Here is a 27,009-nt window from a genome sequence, read left to right on the forward strand (position 1 = left end):
TTTGGCATTTGGACCAAAAAGTTCATAGGCAAACAACAGAGTCAAAGAAATTGCTTACAAATATTGAGTATAGTCATTCTGAAGGCTTCTTGGAAGCTTCCAGAGTACAAAATTAGTCACATAATGTGATGCCAAAAAATATGCTGCTCTGACTTAAAAAAAAAAAAAAAAAAAAAGAGCATATTTTTGAGGAAAAAAGAATAGCAAGCTGCACTGCTGTTTTAATAAGAGCTGCTGAAGAAAATTGTTTCAAAATTTGTTTTCATTGCCCACTGACTAGTGTTCTTTCAACCTGGGCATTGTTTTTCTTTCTGTTTTTAATTCTATGTTCAGCCTTAAATCTTCTGTTGTAATCACCCACCTGTTAATCTTAACATCTTTTGTTCCTCTTAGCACCTTCTTATCTAAAAATTGTAGGGATTTACCATTTTTTGGCTATATAATTTGGAATTCTTTTCCTTTCAGTAATTTGTGCCTTTCAACCCTTTTCTGCCTCCCCAAAGTTAATATTTTTTAGCCTGAAGGTGCTGGCTTTATTCTCCCCAGACACTGAGTGATTGCCCGCTGTTTTTATAAGGCTCTTTTAATTTTGGGTGGTCTGGTGGGAGTGAGACGCTATCATTGATTTGATATTTCGTGACGTTTTATAATTTCAGAAACTCCGTTTTCAGTCTAGCGCCCGAAATACGGAAAACTTTTCTGGGAAGAACGCTTATAACAAGCCCACGAGATACCAGGTAATAACGGCATGAAAGCCAGAACAAGGCTAATTAATTCCAGTCTAGTGTATTTAATTTAACACAAGAAATATCATTCAAGCTTTAATTCCCGAGTCTTGCATTGACAGCGTTTCATTTTGTCATGACACAGCATCATCTCTCTAGCTTTTACATTAACATTCGCATGTGCTTTCTCTGGCAGTGACTTGTCCTATCTAGCTAAACCTGCAATGTGGTATGGTTCAAAAATACCTGTGACTGCCGCAGTGGCATGGGTTACCTTAGCCGTCGTGTGAACTAACCCAACTGTCTGTCTGAGCTTGAGTGTTCATTGCTAGCAGAAGTATTATTTCTTGTGCAAACAGTGGATTTCGTGTGTGGTAGCTCGAGACAATAAGCAAAATGTTCCCCACAGTATTTTTTTCTTTTTTTATGTAAAGTGAAAAGAATGATAAGTGAAATGTCTGAAGACGTCAACATTAGAGTTTAGGAAAATAATAATTTAGTGTAATATAAAGTCCAATGGCAATTCTAGGACTGGTCCATCTTCTCTGTTGGTGCAGCATCCAGCACAGTGGGCACCTAAGCTGTACAGCAACACCAGTAATGAATTTACACTGATTTTTAAAGGTGTCTGGACTCTTATGCCAGGATAAAAGGTTAAAAGGTGTATACAGAAATCTCAGGTAGAAATGACATTCATTTGCTTTAGCCATCTGGAGTTAGTTGACTTGGCATCTTCAAAGGCAAAGGAGAAGACATGATTACGTCCCACTCAGAAAGACACTTAAGTATTTTTGTTGTTTTTCTGTAAATCCAAACCCACAGGTAACAGAAAGATGTGTCAACCTCTGCTGGATTCATTCTCTTCCTGTAGCTATTATTCCTAAATGAGGATGCCTGATGTTTGTGGTAAATTAGACCCTTATCTCCAAGGGCAGTAAGTAGAAAAAGGCAAAGGCAGATGTGAAAAATAGATGTATTTTCAAAGAAAGTGATAACTACATGTTCTTTTGCTTTAATAATGTTCCTACTAGACTCATCTTCAAATGATATTAGAAAGTTTTAGTTGCTGCAGGAAGAAATTGTCAAAATAATACAAGAAAAGTGTTATGGTCTTGATTATCTAAATATGAAGAAGAATAGTTTAATAATCTGGCCAGCCTGGAACAGCAAAAAACTTTTGTAGTAGTGGTTTCTTTCTGAACTGTTTTCTTTAGTGAGATTTATAAAATTATGTATCTGCAGTCTGTGTACCTCGAGTATATGTACGTAATAAATACAATCTGCTTGAGAAACAACAAAAATATACAGAACTTAAATGTACAGTAGTTTAAAAAATAGAATGAACAAGTCAACATGCAGCTTCTGTGATCTGGACATAAACTAGCCCAGGCAAAATCATAATGCCTTTACCAAACACTCTTGAGCAATTTTTGGATGGAGTGTTGCTAAAACATTGTGCTGGGCCAACAAGTTTTTCCTACTTTCAGAGCTGGCAGGCTGTCATCCTATCAACAACATCTTGGTCTACAAAACTCAGGGAAGGATTTGTCAGGAAAAAAAAAACAGAAGGAATAGTTTGTACTTTCGAAGGCCTAGAGGTATCCTTCTATCCAGTTTGGAGAGGGAAAACGACAGAGATGAAAAATAAGCAAATTACTTTGCTCACTTCACTCCTGGGCTTTCTACTACCTAATTGATCATGTGTGAGTCTGAGATCACCAGGTGACATCTGATCCCCCAAGCAGTGGTAGTCCTCTTGGTCATTACTGACTGTGTCCAATTTTGACCAAGGACATGAATGTGAAAAGCGTTTCCTCCCACTAGTAATGCCCTGGGATTGTGTGTGTGCCCCCCACACACAACAAGCAACATCTGCAGTGTCCACAAACAGAGCATCATCTCTCCTTATTTCAAAAGAAACCTGTGAATTAAATAGCAGTATTAAGATCTGTAACAATGTGATCTTCAAAGGCACATATAAAGGAAGGCAAGATAAAATATCATAAAGAGTGAAGTGGAAAGGCATCATGACCCCCACCTTAAAGACAAGGAACTGAGGTCAGCAGGACTTACTGGACCAAAAAAGCCAGAGGTTGAACCAGAAACTGAGCTTAGATCTCGCAAGTCCAATTCCAGTGCCTCAACCACAAATCAGTACTTCTGTTCTCATTTCCCACTGTGCTAGAATCTATAAAAGGGCAAATGCAGAACTTGAAGGCTGTGCCAGTAAATACATAGAAAGATTGAACTCAGTGCAGAGAACTATAATTTACAAATGACTGGCCTGTTCCTAGAACCCTTTCTCTGAAGACTCTTTTGCCACTGATTAATAGCAGGTGAGGTGTTTGTGTGAGGAAAGCCTCAGCTGTTGTGTTTTACATAATATAAAAGATTTCTAAAATCTGAAGACCTTCAATTAACTTTCAGCAAATGGAGGAACAATATTTTTTAGAATTCAGGTCTATTTGAGTTGTTTCAGGTTTAGCATTTATTTCCAAGAGGCTGTCTGGAAGTTTATTCAGAATTTTCCTACTGTAACCATGCATTGGGAGAAGAGGAGGAGCAAGGCTTAAAAGGCACAGTGTAACATTGAGGCAAAAATGAATCATTTTCTTAGAGCTATTGGTGGAAATATCTACTAAATGACTAAGTTAAAAAGTGGTCACGTTGTAGGTATTTGGACAAATCTGACAAGAACATGTAGCTGATAAACTAGGCACTCTTAAGCTTTTGACTTTCATCACATGTAGTGATGAATACAGGACAACGTTTGAGTAGTGTCCATCAAACATATAAGCTGTATGGGAACTGGAGTAGCTAGATGTCATGTTATCATATTTTTCCAGGTAATACCAGCATTCATTGTACGTTGATTCCTTGTTTTATTCTAAATTTCCTGTGTCTGTCATCTGTTCTGAAAAATCTTTTCTTTTTTTTGGATCCAGGTTTTCCCTACTTTCCCCCAAACATTACTTCATTTATGTTTTCTCAGGTGGCAACCTTACCTCCCTCTGGATTCTACTACCTTGGCCATCTTCAACACACCGTACGTGCACTGTGCCTCATCTCTGTTTCCTTAACTGACTCGCCCGGTTAGCCAGATACCTCTTTGATTCAAGGAGAGAGTCTTAAACATCCCATATTCCATGGCTACATGACCTATGTGCAAATGACTGGATCCTTTTTTTTGTCATTCATGTGCCTTTTACACTGCTCTAATTCATACCTAGCTACTAAGAAAAAGGGCAGGTGTATTAATTCCTTAATTCATGTTTCGAACTCTTTGCAGTATTTTTCAGTGATGTTCAAAGCAGAGGTGTGATTGCTCAGTGAATAGATAAGCTTGCACTGGAGAGAGGCTTTTGCTTTAGCCTTTTGGTCCAGGGCAGGACATTTGTGCATCTGTTCTTGAATATTCACTTAGCTCTGTTTGCAGAGGGTGCAGAAAGCCTTGAGGGCACGGAAATATTGGTTGAGCTTATTACTCCGTTCTCTCGAAGAGAACAGAAGGAAACGTGCCATTTAATACTGCCTCTTTCTGGAAGTGCTAGAGTCAAATAGGAAACACGGTAAAAGGTTCTCTCCTAATTTGCTCTGTTTCAAGAAACTGCCCTCAAGCAAGATAGCATGTACTTCTATATCAACTTGAGGCCTTCCAAGACAGCACTTGGGTGCCCAGAGAAGTAATGTCTGAAAAACAGATTTAGGTATATTACTTTGGACACTAAATCATCTCTGAGAGAGCAATCCCTTTTGCCTTTATCACAGTTAAGATTTTTTTGCCATTTAAAGTATTCTTGTCAGCAGCAAGAACTGGAAATGTCACAGGCCTTCACCTGTAATCCAGTGTGTAGCCCAAAACTAAGCTACTTTTCTCTTGTCTGTAGATAAATGTAACTTACTCATTTTTGGAACAATATCACATTGCAAGTTCGCATCCATAATTGTCTTCTACCATTTCCATATCTGCTGTTATATACTAAAGATCATGTCCCATTTTGTAAGTCTGCATAGTATTATTTTTCCCTATGTATGTCCCTTAAACTCTGCCATTCGCTAAGACACTTCTCACTCGCTTAAGCTCCTTACTTCTTTCCAAACACTCTTGTCTCTCTGTCCCTCACTGCATTTCGTTTTTTTCCTAAAACACCAATTCCTAAGCAGAGTCTTTCTGTTAGCTTGTGTCAGATTTCTAGTTGATCATCATGACTGACTTTGCTAAGATAATTAATGAACCTCTTATTTCTTCCAGTAGACTGTTTGTTATTGATACATTAAACAGCAACAGGCTAAATGAAGACTCTGGATCACATTTCTTAGTTTACTATTGGACCATTTGTGTTTGGGTTTTTTTGTCTGTGGGATTCATGTGCATCTCACAAAATACCTCAAAGTTCCTTACATGCAGGATCTTTATGGAATGGCTGCCAATCAACTGTTGCAATACAAAGTGCATACTATAAAGTATAAAATCAGGAAATCAATGATAAAATTCCATTTCTTCCTCTGAAGCCAAGTTTCATCCATAGGGTTATCTGTTGCTTGAATTGTTCATAGTAAGTCTAGAATTAAGTCAGTGTCGATAACCCTGTGTTTAGGTAACTGTTTCTGTTCACTTTTCAGAAAATAATGAAACGTCTAATTAAGCGGTATGTACTGAAGGCTCAGGTTGACCGAGAAAATGATGAAGTCAATGAAGGCAAGTGGATTTTTGTAGCTGTCACAGAATAGTGCATGTAATGTTATCGCGTAGTTCCAGAATAACACATCCAGTAAGATGGTTGAGCTTGGGTAACATCCTCTGGAGAGAGCTTGTTCAGGCTTATATGACAGTGAGCAGTGGTGACTCCAGACCACCTTTATGCTCTTGAAATTCTGGTACAGTCACCTTCCTTCGCAGAACACATGTACTGTAGGACCTGTCTTTACAAAGTCCTGTCATGCCTCACAGCTCTACCTACCCTTGCTTTACAACACCCCAAGTATTGCCAATATCTGGCCTTGTCTTGGAGGTCTGTGTAAAGCAGTTTCTAGCTTATTGCCCATACCTCTGCCAGGGACTTCTTTTGAACTGAGTAAGGATAGGCATGGCCATGCTGTCATGTAGGAATTGTAAGCAGACAGAAAAGACCCTCCTTTTAATGCCTCCTTGCTACCCTCCTGGAAATGCTCTGTGTGTGTTGAGATCTGTGTGTGGAGAGAGAAGAGACCTGAGAAAAAAAGAATTTTCCACACATTATTGCTGTTGGTACCATTATCATAAGCACAGGTTTTTCCTGTAAGCTGAGTATTAACTTCATAAATGCACTGATACCTTTTGCAGCTTCACATGTGCTCATGACCAAGAACACCCAAAGGGATGAATTACTTGATTCAGTATTACTAACCAGAACATTTTCTTCTTTCTAGGAGAACTTAAGGAGATTAAGCAAGATATTTCTAGTCTCCGCTATGAACTCCTAGAGGAAAAGTCACAAGCTACTGGCGAGCTGGCAAGACTAATTCAGCAGCTGAGCGACAAATTTGGGAAGAATTTGAACAAGGACATTTGATGGTGAACAAAGAGAAAGACAACTGGTTTTATAAACATTGTTCAATCTCAACCAGCATCTTAGGAAGACAAAACCGTGCAAAAGATGGGTACTGCACACTCAACTTTTGCTAACTAGCAAGTCTTGGTAGGAGCACTTTGCATTACTCCTGTGTTTGGTGAATTACCAGTTAAATCCTTTATGATATGGAATTGACCTACTGGTAAAAATACATACCCTTTGACATCAGAAATAGCTGCACCACTTCCAAAAGCTAATCATGGCTACCTTAGATAGGGAAGGCACCTCTAATTAAAGGCAAAAAAGCCAATCTTCACCCATCTGGCTGTGCTGAAGGCAACACAACAGTGCTGATTTGTATCTACTCAGACTGAACTGATTAGAATTGGGTGACATCTGAAGAAGAGATGTGCCATGTATATTCCTTAAAAAAATTTTTAAAAAATCCCATTCTTGGGTATGTGCTCGCCTTTTATGTTTACATGGGCGCCCGTGAAGCTAACTTCGAATGACACTGTGGCTAATGAAAAGCAAATGAGAAATCATCTGCTGAAATTAGGAAGACGGTGTGTCAGGTAGAGGTCATATATTCAATTAGACTGGATGATGCAGCTGGAAAAAACGAGCCCAGCTTGCTGGGCAAAAAGAGTCCTGCTTGAATTTACTTAAGGGATTCCCAGCCAAAATCTCCTGTCTGCCTTTTCCAGCTGTATTAGGTAGTTCACAATTAGATATGATCTCTTCATACAGACTTTGCCTCTCTTTTATCCTTAGATGATCCCAGCTTCAACAGTGATATACTGAAATGCTGACAGTGATACGAAATTCACTTCCCAGGAATACCCCTATCAGAAACATTATACATTGCGCTAACTTGTTCAGTCTGAGGAAGAAAAGTAATCCGACGACAGCTACTCAACCGAGCTCAGCTTTTGGATTCCGGAGATCAAAGAGCAAGCCATAGGGTGAGACACGTCCCGGAGAACACAGTCTGATAGTTTCACACCTTGAAATCAGTAAGGAAAGTCTTCATTGCCACTGAGGACATTCTGACGGAGAAAGGGAAAAAGGAAAAATCGTCAAAGAAATTATCGTCTTCTGTGTTCAGCTCTTACAGAGGAACAGAAGGGAATTTAAACTGTTTTAAAGGCTGCAGTACTCAGACTGCCCTTTTAGAAAGGGAAGTGATCAGTCTGTGCAATGCAACTGTAAACTGGATTGCCTGGGTTTTTTTTTAAGTTTAGCTACATGATTTTGACTGTTTAAAGCACACCTTACTACTTGGGAACCACTAAACTGTACTGTTTGTTTACAAGCTACACTATGACTATTGCATTTAGATATCAGCTAAGAAAAAGAAGCAGAACCAGAATGTGACCTGTGATCTGTTCTTAAGTGCCAGATGAGAACACAGCCTAATAGAATAATAGTTATATTTGTAAAAAAAAAAAAAAAAAAAAAAAAAAAACAAAAACAAAACACTAAATAAAAAAAGTGTACTGTACGTAGATCTGTTTAGAGAAAAAGCAAAATACTGTATTTTTACCTTTAATAAGATTATCTTGTATACTGTAATATTTTTACCTAAAAATGGGAAAAAATAAAATTACCTCATAATATTTTGTTGTACACTGAGTGAAATATTTGCCTAATCTTTTGAATATTCAGTATATGGACATTTTACCAACTTTCTGTAATGTGCAAGCAATGAAATTGTTGTATGAAGTAATTTTACTATAGGAATTCTAAAGCCTGAAAGAAACAAAAAGCAAAAATTAAAGTAAAATAAATTTAAAGGCAGTAAAACTAAAATATTATAGGTTCTATGACCAACCTTAGTCTGCAAAAATGGGTTCTTGTTTGCTCTCTTCCTCTACTTAAGCCAGAAAATGTTGCTGATTGCAAAGATCCTTCCCTTGCCAGGTACAGACTTGACATTTTTTCCTACTCTTCTTGTAGGATCTTTGCAATGAGAGGACATAACCGCTGCTGGAGTCACCCTGCCCTTGCTGCAGGATCTGCCTGGGGAAGGATTTAGGGCGCTGGGCAAGTGACTCGCGGTCCGCAGGCAGTGCCGCAGCTGGGAGGCTGGCCGAGAGGGAGGGATCACCTTGTCTGTCAGAGTGCCGCCATTCTGATCCTTTTTTTTTTTTCTTTTTTCTTTTTTCTTTTTTTTTTAAGAATGCTAAGGAATAGCTTTCATGGTCATATTGGGTTTTTTTTTTTCCTTCCAGCCACTGCGTAAAGCTATTTTCATTTTTGGAATACCAGCTCTGTTGCCACGCTACTGACTTAAGGATGTGTTTCATTACAGCTCTAAACCTGGCTCTTGATCAAAGTCATTGCTTCACCCTTCCCATTTAGTATTTTAACATCCTCTAGAAATCCAAGCAGGATAATTCTAAGTAGAACAAGCAATAATACCCATAATTTCTATTTCTTGTGATATTGTATGCCAAGTTGCACGTGAAAGGTAAGAACTACTACGATGCACTTAATTTTCGTGTATTTAGATGCAACCAGCAAATGGCCTGTTCTGAAGTCCAGCAGTGCCTATAGGAGTGTTCCCTTAATGCTGAATATCGCAGTAAATGCGTGTTCTGGTCAGTGCAATTAACACCCTACCGTGAACAGCTTCGCTGAACGACGTGGCCCTGCGCGGGGGCTGTGTACCTGCGCCCAGCCCGCTGCCCCCTGCGCATCGGCTGTGTAAATGCAGCAGTGCATCCTGCCACAGGCAGGTAGTTAGCGTGCTGTTCTGCTTACAGGAATTTGCTGTGAGTGACCACGTTACTTTCCTAGGACTGCAGAATGAGACCAAGAGAAGCAGAGGGGAAAATACTGTTAAAAAAATGTAATCACCCCCCCCACACACACACATTTACATTCCATGAGCTATCGAGACATTGAGGCTCCTTATATAAATATTCATGGAAAGCAAAACCCCACTTCATCAGAGCATATTTTTTTCAATCTAGTCCCAGGCTGGAACACACACACAGAAGCTGCATACAACTTATTAATATTCTATCAGCAGAAATGATGTTAAATTCCTTGCATGGTTTATTCTCCAAGCTCTGTTTAGACCAAATTAAAATTTAAAAGCCTTACTAAAAGATCCCTGAGAGAAACAAGAGAGTTTGAAGAGGAAAAAATCAGAGCAGATGGGTCCCAGACCTGGAGTGTGTAGGTAACTCAAACCCAATCTCTCATCCCTGGGGAGACTCCATGGTAGGTCAATGTTGCAGAGAGCCACCTGCCACTTTAGGTTTAATCCAGTCTAAAAAAATGTTTACCTTAGGCCTTGAAGTGTGAAAGTTAATATTCCTTGGACAAATTCATACCACTAAGGGTATGAAGGCTTTTGTCAAAGCATCTGTAGATGCAGAGTTGTGACGTTCTATGGGAAATACACGAGAGAGGGGTCAGAGGAAGAATAAACTTCTCAAAACCATCCACACCAGGGTGAATATTCTTCCAGGAGATCTTCCTAATTCTGCAGATCCTTCAAGTGAACAAACCAGAAGTTCAACAGGCAAAATGTGAAAGAGGGAATGGAGGCACTAACTAGCCCAGTAGTGGTTCACTGACGCCCCATATGTTCAGTTAATTGTTGTTGTCTTGCAAAGACCAAACCAGTCAGCTGCCACTAACAGAAGTGGGGCTAACAGCAGAAAGAATTAACACGCCTTTTAAATAGCTGGACAGCAAGGTTTTAAATTATAAAACGCTACTGGGCAAAGATTCAAATCTTGAACCATAAGAGCTGCCCAAGAGCACCAAGCTGTCATGCCATCACTTTCAGCCACACAGGATGGGCCTTGCAGCCCAGAGGGTGGCAGTGACGTTTTATACACAGCTATGACTTTAAGTCTGGATTAATCTTGCCCATAACTTCACAGAGAACTGCCACTGCCCCCAGTTTCCTACAAGACACCGTTTAAAAGTAAATAAAAAGCAAGAATGGCATCATGAATAATTGCTTAGAGGATTGCTTGCATCCTGATTAGAGCTTACAGCACATTAAATTGTCACTGAGGCTTTATTTTCAATTAATCTACCAGAGAAATGTACCTGCAGTGAGCCAAAGCAACTAACCTAATTTAAAGTCATCAGCGATTAAGGAAGGCTCTTCAAGGGCAACTCGGAAGGCAGTCTATTACCACAAACATTGGGAGACAGCTTCGGTGTAGATAGGGCCTCAAATACATCCATCGGCCAGTGGCGAGTCCTTCCCTTCCCTGACACATAGGCTGGACAAAGGCCAACACTGGAGACATGGTCCTCAGCTGAAGGACGGACAGAGGGAGCATCTGTGCCAGCATCGCAGGACAGGTTATGCCCCCAGAGCATCTGTGCTAGTTTTCCAGAGGAGAAACCTGGCAAGATCTTCATCAAGGAAGAGACAGGTTGCAAAACTGCTGATGCAGTCAGAGGCCCCATTACTCTTTTAGCAAGTTGCTCTTCATCAGAAGCAATCCCGTGGCATTCACAGGCTGGTAGATCTTTTCACTTTTTTTCTTAATTTGGCTTAATTGGCAAGTGACCAGGCCCTTGCTTTGGCCATAGATCTCTCACCACCATGGAAGGAGAGATGCTATGGTCAGCAGCTCCCAGTATTCCCCCCCCTTCACCCTGTTGTTACATTCCCCCGTCTTACCTTGCCAGTAACAGCAGACCTTGCAGGTGGACACCCATATGCTGTACACTAGCCTGAACAAGGTTGTAGAAAAAGATCTTTAAACATCTTACATTTTTAGTAAAAAGGATAATGAGTGAGCAGGAGAAATATCTATAGTGTACGATGAGGGAATGGAGGCTCAGAGAAATTCAGGGACTTGCCCTTAACAAGCTGGAAGTCAGGGACCAATAATGGATCCCAGACACTGAGTCCTATTTGGTGCTATCGCTATTACCTTCCCCATCTCCTGTTCCTTGTCTTTAGTCTTTGTAGGTCACATTCTCTGCCATCGGGATAAGATCTTATAATGCCCAGTGCAAGTAGCAAAAGAACGACAGAAGGAAAGAAGAATCATTACCTCAATTATCATTCATCATTTTGGGAAGTGATTCCCTAAATTGCTGGGAGGTTTTAATGGGTCCATATCAATACTGAGATAAATCTTGACTATAGTTTAATTAAAATAAAGCCAAATGGAAAGGGAGATAATGCCCAAAGGGGCAAAATAACTAAATTGGTTGTGGAATTTCTAATGCCTTCAGTAGAAAGCAAAAGTGCACTTGCCTAAGGTCATTTGAGGGAGATATTTAACACAAACCTGCAGTGTGATAAAGAGGATTTGGAAGGGCTTAAAAGGTTGATGAATATCTAACAACCTTGTTAATATTTAACTAATATTTACTATAACTGACTAATATTTAATTCTCTTACTAATTATTAATTATTCTGCTGCAAAGTCTTATTTAGGGTTTACACAGCATGTTGGGCCAGGGGTTTCTAGCACTGAGCTGAATTTCCCTGCTGCTGTAGCTGACCTTTATTCTGACAATTAGCTCTCCAGCGGTAGCAGATTTAGGCCTGTGCATGATAGCATAGCGGTGTGAACCCCTAGTGAAGAAGCAGGAGACCTCCGTTTCAGATCTTCCTTGAGATGAAGCAGTTCAAGCCTTTAATCCCTACGTAAAGAAACTCTACCTGCCCTGGGGTAGGCGAGCAGGATTATCCTGCATGTCGAAGAGGGCGGCACGCAGACTTTATTGCAAGTTACACTAAAAAACAAACCAACAAAACCCCAAAGGAAACCTCTACCTGTACCCAGGGTCTGGCAACGCCCTGCATTGCAGCCGCGCTCTTCCCTGTAGAGAGGTCTCCCAGCCACCTCCCATTTTTCTGTACTCAGCACCACTTCTAATTGCAAGGGCTCTGGGGAAGGGTTTATAATAACTCAGAAAAAGGCTTTCATTTGGGGCTTCCACTGAATCAAAAAGCTAATTTTATGGAAAAGTGTCTTTTATACCAAAATGTGCTTTGGGCTAAACCCCAAACTCAGATAACAAAACTTCATTCATCTTATGAAGAACCTTGATGTGCCCTTGTCTATTGACACAACACTGCTTGTTTTTGTCAATCATACCCGAACCAGCTGATAAAAGACAGACAGCCTTTCTAAAAGCTACTCCTCTCCCCTAGTAGATATCTCACAGCAATTCCCAACTCTGCATTTTCTGCCGGCTAAGTGAGCTCACATTTTAGTGACTTTCATTTTGCTCTTTTCCTTAAGTCAAGTCCAGGAGAGTCACCACAAAACACCTAGACATGCCTTTAGCTCAAGAGAGGCCACCAGTTTTGTTCGAAAGGCAGCCACCAAGCAAGCCTAAGAGCAATACTTCAGCACATGGCTTCCTGGCAGTTTTTGACTTCCAAAAACTGATGTTATTGAGAGTAAAGGGTGGGTGGTGAGCGGGGTTCATCAAGATCTGTGGTGTTCATGCACTTTCCAGTCTCACAGAGACTTAAGAGAATTCCAGGCTGATAAAGAAGCCGATCAAATAAAGCGGGCTAGCGGAGCATAGCTGCCTAGAAGGACATCTCTGTTCCAGTCCAAGTGACCGAGGTAGCTTTAAAGCACTCCCAAAGGCAGAACACGATTTAATGGGGACAGTACAGGTTTCTCTGAGGAGAAACCATGACTGCACATGCACAAGCTCTTTTCTGTCCTTCGCAGGCAGAACCAGCAGGCTGTGCTCGAGAACAAGGAATCCACAGCTGCCTGTGATGCTCTGTACTAAAACCAAAGCTACGGGGGGGGGGGGGGGGGGGAACCCTCTTTTTGCAGGTTTTTCTTCAGCAACCTTCCTACATGCTTTAACAACACACAAAGGCACGAGAATCTGGCTCTTATTTAACTGTACCATTAAAGCAAAGAAGAATTACAATACTTTTGTGCTAGAAGTAAAAATAGCATTTCTTCATTTTTTGATTTGTCCTCAAATAGATTTTATTCTTTGTACTATCCTACTCTTTTTATTTTAAAAAATATATTTATTTATTTATTTATTTTTGTTAAACCTCTGTCTTACTGTATACTTACCAGTGGACTTAAGCCAAAAACAAATTGCTTTAAACGTGGAAACAAAAGCACTTTTCTGCCTACTGTCATCTCACATAAGCCGAATTTTCTTGACCCATCCTTCAGGTTTTAATAGTATTACTACCAAAATGTATAAAGTACCTAGAAGGTACTACCTAGAATGAGGTACATTCTAAGCACGTACTACACAAATATTGTGTAGTCAGTACCACAGGAAGCTTTTAAAAATATCTGATGGTAGACGACCAGCAACTGTTCCCGTGCAATGGTCTCTTTTGGACTCCTTTCAAATTCCAGCAGGGTATCCCTCTACCACACAGCTCCATGGAGCTGAAATTTAGCCTTCATAGCTGGAAACTGCAGAGTTTATAGGCACAAAATCTTTCCAGTTCAGTAATAATTTAGATTTCCAGAAGTAAAACAGTTTATTTCTTACTTCTTTTCACTTCTTGCATAGACGAGTCAGAAATATTAGCATTGTGATAGCTTAAACCAATGAACTTCATGCTGCCAGATGCAATTTAAGAGTCAGTCTATAGCTAAAGAGTCAAGGGCACCTCTCCTGCGCAGAATCCAGATTAGCCTCATCAATGACATTTAGCTCGTCAGTGGTACAGAGATGCATTGTCGGTAATGAGAGAATCCTCTGAGAGCAGGATGAAAGATGGTAGTGATACGGGGTTTTTAGGATGACAAATCCATCACATTTTCTCCAGTTTTAATTGGGGTTTCACAGTAGAAATGATGCGTTGTCCCAAATTAGGAAGTTCAACAGTTTCTTGAAAAAGAATTAAGTAAAGGCACACAAAGAGCTTGTCACAACTCTATTAGTGAATATTAGAAAAATCAAAACTAGTCTATGAACAGCCTCTATTTGTCAGTCCCACACGTTCTCCACAGGCACTCTGATCTCCAGCGTAAGACCTGCCAGGACACCAGAGTCACCCCTGCGCTGGGGGTGCACTGGTGTGTTGGTGACGTACATGGAATAAACAACAGCCTGCATCTTATTCAGGCACAGGACTGCGATTTAGAAACATATTGTTAACATCTAAGTCAGCCTTCTAAACCAATCAATTCTACCAAGGCACTTTAAAAATACCACCCCCATTCTATAAAAATTCAGATGTGAGATGCAGCCCACGGAGATTAATGAGGGTTTGAATTTATTCCTCAAGAGATTTCAATAGTTTTATTTTTCCACTATGCCACTATAATGTTCCTGTGCATGAAGGTTGCTCGTATACTTCCAGCTAAGGAAAGGGCTTGATTTCACAGCTATTAAAAACTGTACTCATGAAAAAAAGCGGTTGTCATTACTCAGGCTGCACTTTAGCACAAAGTTTACTTATGTAAATCGACACGTAGTGGACAACTGAATTCCAGGTGATATTTTTCTCAGTGGAAACTTCTGAGATTTCCAGGAGGGTACTATGGGACACGCCATGGCCACGCTAATATAAAGCCTCCTAATGCTGGGGGGAGCTAGTTTTCTGCAGTTTCCATAATATTATGGGCTATGGAGGTGGTCCCAGCTGAAAGCCTCTTAGTCTCAATTTGAGGAGTGAAGTCAGGAAACATAAAGCACCAAGGGCAGCCAGCAAGACCCTTCCAGCATTCCTCAGCTATACAGCCCTTACGGCTATTACCCCTGAATTCGCACAGCAAATGCAGTTGAAAGCCACCCTACTGAGAGCATCCACTGAAAGCAATCACGCGCACCTCTCCACGCTTTCCAGGCCTTTCAGGGCGAGCACTAAACAAGTGTGTCAGTCTGGGCAGAGCTGGCTGCAAAGCGTCTCTGTGAATTTATATTATATAGCCCTGGCAAAGTGCTTGGGTTTTACCTTCATCTGTTAGTATCGTTTTTCAAAGTTCTTTCTTTTTTTTTCAAGTTTGAATTGGACATCTTAAGGGGCTTGGGGGGATACCAGAACTAACTGAAAAGGTAAATTATCTTATTCTGAACGACTCTTAACAAAATGTGCCCTTTCCAGCTTCTCTCTCTCAAAAAGAAAAAAAAAAAGAAAAAAAAAGAGAGCTCAAGAGAGAGAACGTTTATCTTCACTTAGCCACTTAGCACTGAACACCTCCTGTTAATTTTTGAGAAATTTCAGTGCCTATAAAGCTGTAGGAGAGAAAAGACATTCTTCCTCTCTGTACATAAGCTGCATTTTACACCCTTACATAAATCTCAGAACTGACCGAAAGACTTGTAAGAGACTGACGGTATGAGCTGCTGGTGTCTAACACTTGTGATATTCCTGCCTCTGCGTGTGTATCTGTTTGAGTTACATTATGCATAATTTAGCACAATTATGCATGTTTCTTGGTTAATGCACTCAAAATATGCTTTACTCAGCTTGACGACTAGGTCTTCACTTACAGCCATCTGGATGATTCGTTTTATAAAGTGACTTGGAAGAACGTGCTTTATTCATAATTATTAAGTGGTACAGTTTCACTGCTGGGTTGTAACTTGGGCATTACCCAGCTCCTCCTCCCATTCCCAGACAAGAACTTCTCAGCAAAGGGTACTGGATTACTCCTGATGGTAACAGATCCACACCGCTGGAGGAAAGCAACCTTGTGCTCAGCCCCTGAAATACGGAAGAGTGGCAGCGATGGATCTCCCTGACATATTTTTCTTGGCCCACTCCCTGCCCTGTACTAAGGTTTACCTTACCAGTTCCCACATTCTTTGAATGAGGAACATAAAATTTATCATTAACCACAACACACTCTTATCATCAAACTTTGAACTGAAAGCACCATAAAGGCCATCTGGTTCCAGGATTTGACTTATCTCAGGCAGTGCCTGGCTTAAACAGAGCAGGCACGTGCTGACCTGGACTGGCCTGCTGCCAGGTAGCACAATTATGCTTAACACTAATGCCAAAGAAAGTTCAATCAACAGTTCCGCAGACATTCAGCTTTTCTGGAAGTACCACCTTTCAGCATGATAATGTCCCAAACTGAAGCCACACTTGAAGATGTCAGGAGCTTGAGAGGAGGAGAAAGGGACAAGGTTGTTCATCAGTGCTTGAGGGAAACCTTTGTGACCTTTCTCCAAGCTCAGGACCTGATGTGGCTTGAAGATGTCATCTGACATTGCAAATGCTGCCACTGATGTATGCACCTCAGACCACTTCAGTGAAGACTGGCCCTAATTCAGTTCAAAGCACGTGGAGTGCTGGAAAGGCTGTGCCACTCTTGTGTGGCTCAGGACACCACCAACACAGGCTTGGGAGGCTGCAGGCTTTCTGCAATGCGGAAGAGAGAGGCACTGTAAATTTTAGAGGGATCTTGCACATCCCAGCCAAGCCCGATGACACTTAAACGATTCACTGTGCATTTTCTACTCTGTTAACTAAACACACAAGGAACATGCTAGGATCAAGGTCTAGTGGTTTTGCCATGGATTTGATATAACCTTCTAGATCCAATGGTCTCTTTCACTTTTCCTCCAAACAAGAAAGTACCGTACTATCTTTAAGACAAGTAGGTTTACTGTTGGGTGAAGGGGCCCCATCGGTCTTTGGAAAGGCAAAACTATGCCCAGTAGCCACGACAGGAGCTGAAAGGATCCCAAAGGGCCATTGAAGGAACCTTTGTTACGAGCGTGGTCCCGGGCAGTGCAAGTAACCGGGCAGTTCTGGTAAGACGAGAGCACACGCTTCCCTCAGACCCTTTCACTCTGGCCGTGTACCCAGCCTTTTTCCTTAGAAGAGGCTGTCATGATTGTCAAGCATTTCCCGTCTCTGAAGAGCTTCAGAGAACGGCTCTGCCTTCGCCAGCCTGCTCCTGCCACGCGGAGCAAAGCCTGCACGCCGCTCATTTCCCCTCGGCGTCAGAGCCAAAGCTTCCTGTTTAGAAAACGTCTCTGTCTACGATTCCGACACAATGGGATGAACGGAGGAGGGTGCTTTCATCAAGTATTCATTATATCTCCCCTGCTTTGAGGACAACTGTGCTGAGTGGCAGCATCTGTTTTAATCCCCAGGTGGTGCCAATAAATACAGGAACTGGTAGTTTGAGACAAAGCTGTCTGCAGCCTATTACTCCTTTAATAGTTAATAATAGAACAAAACTACAAAATACAGCAATGATCCCACTGAGGCAAACTACCCATTAAACCAACACAGGACATGAGTAAAGAACGACTACCAACACCCTCAAAGGCACTGAACCATCTAATGCCCTCCTACCGGCACAGAGGATTTCAAATTTCATTTATTCCTCCAATACCTATCAGAGCAGAAACTAAAGTGCGTTTTAACAGGGTATCAAAAATCATTGCTGCCAGGACCAGGAAGGAACCTCTTAAATTGACAGATTTCATAGCAGAACCTGCATGACACTTCTGCAGGTCATTTATCATCTTGCTGTGTCAGAAAGTTACTGGGCTGCTTGTAATTTGAGCTGTAAAGAAATGGCTAGTTGAGAAAAATAAGCAAAGCCATCACCCATTATATTTCATGAAAAACATAACTGAAAATATATTGCAAGATAGATAGTAGATTTGACTTGCTGAAACTTTCTTCAACATAGATTACAGGTGCCAGGAAGATGCACCGGTTTCTTTCCCACTGTGGATTTTTAATGAAAGAAACAGAAGTAAATGAATAAGGCTGATACAGTGAGTCTGCAAACATGTCTGTAATGTCAGTCTAGGAAATTTTGGCTTGCTATGTGCTTGCTGTGTGGTCTCCAGGGATATATTCTTAGTTAGCATTAATTGGCATAGAAAATCACTGCATCCATATGTACAAGATAAGGTTGTTGCCTCCCCCTTTGCTCACCTAGAGGAGCTACACACTGACAAATTGCTTCTTGGGCTGATATGTGCTACCACCACAGTCCCTTCAGTAAACTCATTTTTCTTTAATCCCCTCTAGCACGGAGGCTCATGAAGGCAGTCGTGATTCCTGGATCTCTGCCTTTGGCTACGCCTTTGATTAATACTGTTCCTGGGTCTTAAGACTTGGGATTTTAAGAATATTGTGGAACACAAATTGAATTTGCCAGGCCTCAAGAGTCTTTAAAGTGTTTTTCCAGTGTCACATATGTTTCCTCCGCAGCTTTAGATTATCCTAATTGCTACAGTATTATTTTATTCAGATTTTCCATTTCAAGTGGCAGTCCTGTAGGTGTCCCTTGCACTCATTTTTTGTTGTGCACAGAGAAACATTCTCAAGCTTTTCTGCTGCTCTTTCTCTGGATACTCTATCCATTTTAGGCTGTTCCTTCCTGCTAATTCTTCTTGCTTAAACCTGGGTGATTTCCATTTCTTTTCCATTTTTTTCTCAATTTTTATCTTGTTTCTTATTGGTCTTTGCATTTTTCTGGTGCTGTTGTGAGCATCCCAGAGAGGGCAGCACTAAAGTCATCCAATCCCAGCAGAGTGGTCCCCTTGCAAGGGACATGTGGGTTTGAATCATATCAGCCTGAGCAGAGAAACTTCCTCTGGTTCCTGGCTAGTCCTCCAACCACTGGGCAAAACGAAAAAGAAGAGTTGAATACCATTCTTGTTCTTTTTTTTTTTTTTTTTCTTTTTTTTTTTTTCTTTTTTTTGATATCTATAAAAGGCTGGAAAAACGAATGTAGTGCTCAGTCTGGCTCATGTGATTTAAAGATGCATAAAGAACTGAGTTTGGTAGGATGCCTTTCCAGAGCCAAGAGAAAGGCCAGGTTGGTGGGTCCTGAAACAGCTCATCCTAGAGACAGACAGCCATCAGCTCAGTCTTGTCCAAGCTGTGTGCTCTCTTGCAGGAGGTATTGCACATTTCTCTGGAAAATGCATGAGTACAATGAGCACCAGGTTAGAGTATTCCTTGCAGAAATCATTTTGCTGTCTCTACTCGCAGGACTTTATTTGCTGAGAACTATTTTCACTGAGGAATATAAGGGAAGGAAGATAACTTCCAACAACCTTCTCTTGTAGGATATTTAGTACAGACACTGGATAAGTTTATTAGAAGACTCTTTACGTGGATCTCAACAAATCTGCAGCAGAAATCAGAATTATGACAATCCTGTAGCTAAGTGTGCCTTCGTATTCCCTTCTCAGTGGCTTCTTCACTAATTCACTGGTAGAGGGATTTGCTTTCTAGTAGATGAAACAGATAGGAACCTGCAGTTCAGAACACTGTAAAGAGGGAAACAATTAAATAATTACATGGATTATACTTACATGGGAATGAGATCAGTAATGGTGGCATAGCCCTGATAGCATAATACTATAAGTAAGAGTTACAGCAAGAGTTAAGCCCTAGCTTCAGCAAGTGGTAAACTTGAATTGCTGCTGTGTGAAGAGGTGTCCTCTTTGGATGCTGCCATAGCCATGGTATAGTCAGAAGAAGAGTGCATCCAGCCTTGGCTCTGCAATACTGTAAAATAAAGGAGAAAATGAACATGACTAACTGATGCTATCCAGGAAAAAAAAAAAAAGTTCTTGTACTGCTGCAGATCTAAAATATCATACATAGCTTCTGGTAGGAACTGTTGGCATGGAGATTGATGTACAATGTAGTACAACATAACTAAAATATTAATGATATAGGAGAAACAGCTAGTGATTCGAAGAGATGCTGAGCTGCCAACCAGGCTACAAGTTGGAGATTATTGTACAAATAACAAAGAAAAGTAGCCTGATTAAAGCTGTAAAGGGCAATAGGAACCACTCCCACTCTGCTAAAGTTTCCTGGCCTTCAAAAAGATTCAGAAAAGTCTTGTTTGGCAGAGGGATGAAGTCAAGAACTTTCTAAAAATATGTCTCCTTTTTTCACACAGTAATGAAAGGAAGCCTCCTGTACAACAAACAGCAGGGGCAAGCAAGCAGGCTGTGGGACATTACTTAGAAGTGCATGAGATATACATCACAGCACTTGCCAGAGATCAGGAAAAGGCAGTCACAACTTGCGCTCACAGTTTTGGGTTGCTTTTCCAAGAAAATCAAAATATCAGGGGGGAAAGAGGAGAGAGGACGGTGCTGAGGTAAGGTGCCCAGAGCCAGGAACTGGGAAGCATTTCTGATTTTAATAACATGGTTATAAACTGAGAGATTCAGGTTCAAGTTTGTCCTCCAATAAGAATGGTTCCAGCAAGTTCATCTGAGAGAGAAGCAAAGCCTGGAGTAGCAAAAGCAGATATTTGCTTGCCAGATATGGAAGGAAAAGGCAGCACAAAGAACATCAATCCATGCTGCTTTCCCACACCCCAAGCACTCTGCTTTCTGTGGCCTTCAACTTCCCCAGTAGAAATGTTGTTTATATTTGTGCATTCCCAGTTTGATAATTCTTCTGCAAAGCTATTGTGTTGAAAAAAACCCCATGAGCCCTAATTCTGAATTCTTACACTGAATTATGTTTGAAATCATACACTTCCAAGGCATGCAAATATGTTGGGCATTTAGCATAAGCTAAAGTATGATGGAAAATAGTAAGTGAAATGTAATTCTTATATATTGAAATATGAGCTTTTCACATTCTCAAATAATTACAAAGCCGTTGATAAGCCCTTGAGTCAGCAAAGGAGCAGAAATAATCAGAACAGTTCCTAAGCTGGTACCACCAAAGCACATTTCGAAGCCAACCCTACATTATTGTAATAGCTAACCTCAAAGGATTTGCCCCATTGACCACGAGGGCAGAATTTCATCCCAAAGCAGCACATTTTCTACTTACTAATGCTTAAAAGAATGGGGCTTAAGTCCTCTTACTCCTATCTCTTTGTTCTTTGTGAAGCTTTGTGATCCACATCTCTTGCTCCAGATCCTGCTATGGGATCCTCAATGTGCATAAACAATATTAAAAAAATAAATAAAATTTCTGAAACCTGATAATTTGCCATTTACATAAATCATAAAAATTATTCCTAAGGAGTGTGGACTGGAAGAGAAGGGCTGGGTGGTTTGGATATAACCTAAGCCTATCTAGCTGAACTAAAATTTGAGGGAAAGCCAGACGTGAAAGACTCCCAGATACAATGCATAATATCAGTTCCAATTCAAAAGCTCTGTTGTCTCCAGCACATAAGATTGTCCCAAGCAACTATTATTTCTGACACAGAACTTACACCACTTCTTACTGAGTGCTCTGTGCATCACAGAACAACAAGACAAAGGCTACTGGACAAGGATATTATGATAGATGACAATGGCAACTAAACCATAATCATTGGAGATTTGTATGCTATCATTATCGCACTATTCACAACCAACTGGAGACAATTGTAACATACGCATCCTCCAGATCCACAGGGCAACAAATTCAAAGGCCTTTCTCTGTGTGCAGGTGCAGATAAATAGGGTGTGCATTTGTGCATGTGCATGCAGATGCATACTTGCGCAAAATTTGTCACAATACTTTTTGCATAAACTTGGATAACTGTATCCAAAAAATTTTAAGCACAGGTAGATGGCATAAGTGTACGATAGCTTACACAGGCAAAAGCATCTCTAGTAAAATTATATAGACAGAATACGATAGAACAAACTAAGCTCAGGTGTCTATTAGATACTCAGTAAATGAGAGTTAATATTTGGGCTAACTGTATCAGTTTAAGACATACTAGCTAGAAAGCTGCATGAGGTGCTTATTGACTCATAAGGATGTGGGGAAATACTGGAGAATGGTGTGGAAGTGCTCATTAAAGTGTTTAGCACATGCACCTATTGTGCTTGTTTTCCTTCTATTGTCTGATGGACAAGCTGGGAGGCTGGGGTGTTCTCAGAAAGAGGATGTCGTAAGTCAACATTAAATATATGTTCCTGGGAAGTGGATGCAGAATTTATAAACAGAGGCATTCTCAGACAGGATCCAAATGTCCCCTTGGCCTGATTAACGTTACCTCTGCGCCTTCCACCCCTCCCACCGTACCCGCTGCATTTGGATTTGGGAAAGGGCTTTGCTTCGCCATAGTGATGCTGAAAGTGGCTCTTGCTATACAGCTGCTTCGTGTAACTCCACTCTAAGGACACTATATTCTAGGTGGAAACTCTTTATTCAGAAATAAGTACTCTGCTTTGAATGAGGACCAGGTCCTGGGTCTATCACCCACTTCAGTGTCTTCTCAGTGAAGTTGAGGCTTCGCTCTCCTCAAAGTCTCTTGAACAACACTCAGCCAATTTACGGTCTCCTCTCCTCCCTGGTCCTTTCTGCAGCTCTGTAGAGCTCTCAGGCTAGTTTCAAAGTAATGCTAGAGCCATGCGTACCCCCTAAGACAGCAGCACCAATTTGAGCCAGATCAGAACCTTGTAATTATATTTCTGCCACATTAGTCAGTGTTTACATTGGCTTTATAGCAGCTGGAGGGCAACAGATGGCGCCCCATGAAATAAAGTTAATCAATCCAAAACTTCTTAAGCAGCAGAGTGAGTTTCTATTAGAGCAGTCCTTCACATCCAGCAGAGCCCTACACCTAGATTTATTGCGTCATCAAACCACGAACTCAGTCTGATTCATAGACTCACAGAATGGTTGAGGTTGGAAGGGACCTCTGGAGATCATCTAGTCTGATCCCCATTGGCCCCAAGCCATCTTTTTAAAATGGGTTAGTCTTCCCCAGGTAAGGAGGCTGGAGCCACTGAGGTTGCTTGTCCTGTTTTTGTCTCTTAATGAGTCTTAAGTGAGACCTATCAGAAACTGTCTCATCCCTCAGTGTTGCTATCCAGACAGAAGTGATACTCGTTATTGTCTCATATCACTCAGTCTTACTAAAATTAAAGTAACTCAGTTTGCCAGTCAAAACAAACAGCCATGACTTCTCTAAAATAGACAAGGCACGAAGAATTTCTTTACAATTTTTGTACCAAGTATCAAATAATGCATACGTTGCTTGGAGTGGCCATAACAATTTTAAGAATTAAGCTGTTCTTCAAGAAGATAAATTAACAGTCTAGCAAGAATGTATCTCAGGCAAGTCAGTAGTAACTGACCTTGGCTTGTATTTTGACTCTGACCACAGCACAGAACAAAATAAACTTAAGAATAATATGAAGGGTCAGACCCTGCTGGCTAGAAACTGCTCCAAGTCCTGGGCCACCTGCCATTGCACAGGCCCAAAAGCCCATGCTGAATGACTGTTCAGTCTCTGGATCCCCCTTTTCCATAAATAAAATCTCCTGTTCTGAAGTTCCCAGTACGCACATGCCTCCTGCCTCCCAGCTAATAGATGTCCACAGGTGACCTCCACAAAGTTCTCACTCAGCAGCACCAATGGCTTCTCCAGCATAGCAGTAGGTGACAGTACAAAGTCACAATATTCACTGCTGCCCTCAAGGCACTGCTAGCTATTATTCATCCTACAAAACACTCTTCTAGGTAAAATGGTCAATATATTTGTAGGCAGTTCTGCATGTCGTGTGGATAGCAGCAATCTGAGAAGCAAACAGCTAAAGAATAACTGTTCTGCAGCCTGAGAAGCAGTGATCCTTCACTCAGCAGTGAACATGGCTTATTGCTCTGAAGATGGGAATGATGGCCTTACCCCCTGGCAGTACTTCCAAGACAGTCACAGTACGGACACAAGACCTCTCTGCGAAGGAGACCTGCAATTCTCGCTTAATCTTAGAAGAAAAATACAGAGAAAATTAGATTGTCTTGCTCAGTGTGACACACACACACACACACACACACACACACACATACATAAAAAGAAGGAATAAATGTCCAGTGAAAACAAATACCAACTTGCGGTTTCTTTCTGACTGTGCTTACACACAATCCCTAGTCTGACAATGCTTCTAGAAGGGCCCTTATTACCTGCTGCCCTGCAGTTTACCTCTTTTCTATAATGTCCTCATGATCTACCCTTCTGCCTGTGCTCTCTGCCTGCTGCCTGTTCACAGTGAATACTGCTCAGAGTTGTTCCCTGTGCTGTAAGCTCCTGCATATCCTAACTGTCCTTGCCTGTGGTTGCAATCTTGAGACACTAATCCCATTCAAATCAGTCTTGGTGCTATTACTCTTATAATGTTGCATTATATTTCTATTACTATAGCTTCAGATGTTACTTGATTCCCATTAAGTTCCAGGGAAATCATTTGCTGCAGCATTTGCAATTAAGCAAATAACTATAAACACATTCATAACAATTCGTCTAGAATGCAGAACATTGGATTGTTCAGGAAAAGCTCATTTCCAGAGAGGCGGATCTTAACAGCGCTAGCACATTCTCACTGCAGACGATGAAGGTGATTATAGACGGATACTGTGGCAGAGCATCTTTCTACTGAGCAGAAAAATGTCTCCTGTACTCCCAGCCTGAGCCCAGTGAGGTGCTGAGCATTGTCCACTCCTTCCAAACTCAACGAAAGCCAAAAAGGGCCAGAAGCTCAGACAGCAGCCTTCCGTCAGTGACGTGGAGGACTTGTATAGCCTTACAACGTATTTTTCTGTGGAAGGATCCACAGGAGTGTATCTTCCTAGCTACCATCTGCCATATTGGGCAGAACACAAATAGAATCCAGTAGAGGAGTTATTTTTAAACATTATCTACATGGCAGCACTAAGGAATAATATGAGCACTGGAAAAGAAAGACAGAATATATTCTGTTCTGAAAGCTACCAAAGAGCAACAGTAAGGCAAGAATATAGAAGAAGTAAAATGAGAGGTCTTGCCAGCATTTTCTGATTTTCTCAACTGCTTTCTTACAACATATACAAGTAAGATCTTTTAGCAGCTACATCAAATACTCCTCCATAAGTTTTCTCCTGAACAAAACTGAGACACTCACTGGCACAGGAAAACAGGAAGTCTGCAGGAGTTAGTTGCCATCTACTTTCCAAACTGCATTGAGTACTACTCACATCAAACATCGCCGTTGTATGACATTTTTCAACAACGGCTAAAACACCTTAAAATACCCACATGCTTCATCAGACTTCTTCCCAGGAGATTTGCCTGGAAGAAGTTAAGAAGCTATTTGTGTTGCTCCCATCCACCTCCAGCCCTATCTCTGTTTGCTATTGCCTCTGGTGGAGGAGATTGCCTCCATCATGAGTCTGCAGTGACTGACCCTGTGAACAGTCACCACTGTCCCTCCTAGTTCTGCTCATGGGGCTACCATCACTAATATCACTAATAACGTCAATGAATGCTGTTAAAATAAGCTAGTTGATTTTGTGCAGAAATAGTTGATGCAGTTTTTGTCTTCACCTCTGACACCAGTTAGCAGCAGCAGTAGATTTGTAACAAGCACCCAGTAGAAGTAGTCTCTTCAGCTGCTTCAGCAAGATCACAGGAGACCTTCTGGCTACACCCTTTCAACATTTCTCAGATTGAGCATCCAAAACCTGAAAGGCTCACATACTTTCTTTGCCTGTATGGCCAACCTAATAACACAGAAAGGGAACTGACTTACTTTTTGAATTTCAGATTTTGGAACCATGGCAATACATCTATATATTTTATTTTCCCTTCTCAAGAGAAAAAAAAGAAATTAAAAAAGAATAAAAAATACATAAACAAAGGAAAAGCTTGCATGCTTAGTGACTCTTACAGTGAGCAAGCAATATCAGCTAGGTCGGACTACCCAGATGCATCCAAAAGTACTTAACATAAATTCTTCACAAGGCATTGACAGCTTCGAAGATTCATAAATGTTAATCTACTTAACTGAGTTCCTATAAGCTTGGTTTGGCTTTTAAGACTTACTATGGGCTACCAAACAACCCTATCTGATAAGTTTTAGTCATTCCAGCACAAAATTTTTGAATCAGAAGAATCCAGTTTTTAATATTGCAGAAAACGATAGTTCCACTTTGTAGGAGTAATATTTATATATATTGAAAAGTGAGAACCCTGAAATAAACCTCAAGGTATTTTCACCTTATACATCCTGTGACCTACTTGAGTTTGTTCTCTTTAACAAAAATACACTGATATTTCATAGATACAAACAACTTTTCCCACCAGAACAAAATGTTCACCTCTTTAATTAAACATGATCATATAGTCTGTGCCTCACTTCGGATGTTCATCACTCTGGTGATTATTCTCCTAGTCTTTCCACACACCATTTCTCTGGGTGACTGCAAGCCATTTTCCGAAGGTAATTTTAAAAGTCTCCTTGAAACGTGCAACAAAATTCCTCCTGGCAAAACAGAGTAACATATTCAAAACTGCTCTGCAACTGCTCTCCAGTGAGAGATTTGCCTTTCATCTCTGCTAGTCTGTTTGTATTGTGGACAAGGGCTTATATTTGCTTTTCATTGAGATTTTGCTCATTTTGCAAAATTTCACCCTCACTCATCCAATTCTCTTTCAGTGAACCCATGTTGTGCTGTTTTGGATGTCCAGCAGCAGATGCACTGACATCCAGGAACGGAGACCTCACCCTGGGCTTGCTCCACCAGCCTGCGGATGTGGATGAGAGCCTTGATTTCAATAGGTCAGAGCCAATCCCACTTTAATTTGCTGGTAGACTTTGAGCACAGCACTTCTGACAGCAAAAGGTAATGCCAACAGCCCTTCTGCCTCTGTGCACCTACACGGATCCGCTGCAAGGCACATACCGGCAGCATCCAGTTGCTTCTGAAAGAGAACTGCCCCAGAAGAGCTTTCCCGTGTCACCTCACTCCTTTGCTCGCCCACGTTGCAGTTCTTTCCTTCCTGGCCAAGACATGTTTTCTGAATATGCAAACACTGTTGAAAAGGGCCTGCTCTTTCCTGGGCCAC

The 27,009-nt window shown here is 41.1% G+C and overlaps 1 protein-coding gene across 4 annotated transcripts in view; it reads left to right on the forward strand.

Moving 5' to 3' along the window:
• Window positions 1-6,277, forward strand: part of TRPC7 (transient receptor potential cation channel subfamily C member 7) — a 70,224-nt gene extending 63,947 nt beyond the window's left edge. For all 4 annotated transcript variants that reach the window (XM_062587187.1, XM_062587188.1, XM_062587189.1 and 1 more), the window contains 3 exons: window positions 657-737; window positions 5,349-5,424; window positions 6,135-6,277. In XM_062587187.1, coding sequence (XP_062443171.1) covers window positions 657-737; window positions 5,349-5,424; window positions 6,135-6,277 — 300 coding nt within the window. The remainder of the gene's footprint in view (window positions 1-656; window positions 738-5,348; window positions 5,425-6,134) is intronic.
• The last annotated feature ends 20,732 nt before the right edge of the window (window positions 6,278-27,009 follow it).

The sequence above is a fragment of the Rhea pennata genome, chromosome 14 (assembly GCF_028389875.1).
Source record: "Rhea pennata isolate bPtePen1 chromosome 14, bPtePen1.pri, whole genome shotgun sequence".
NCBI classification, from domain to species: Eukaryota; Metazoa; Chordata; class Aves; order Rheiformes; family Rheidae; genus Rhea; species Rhea pennata.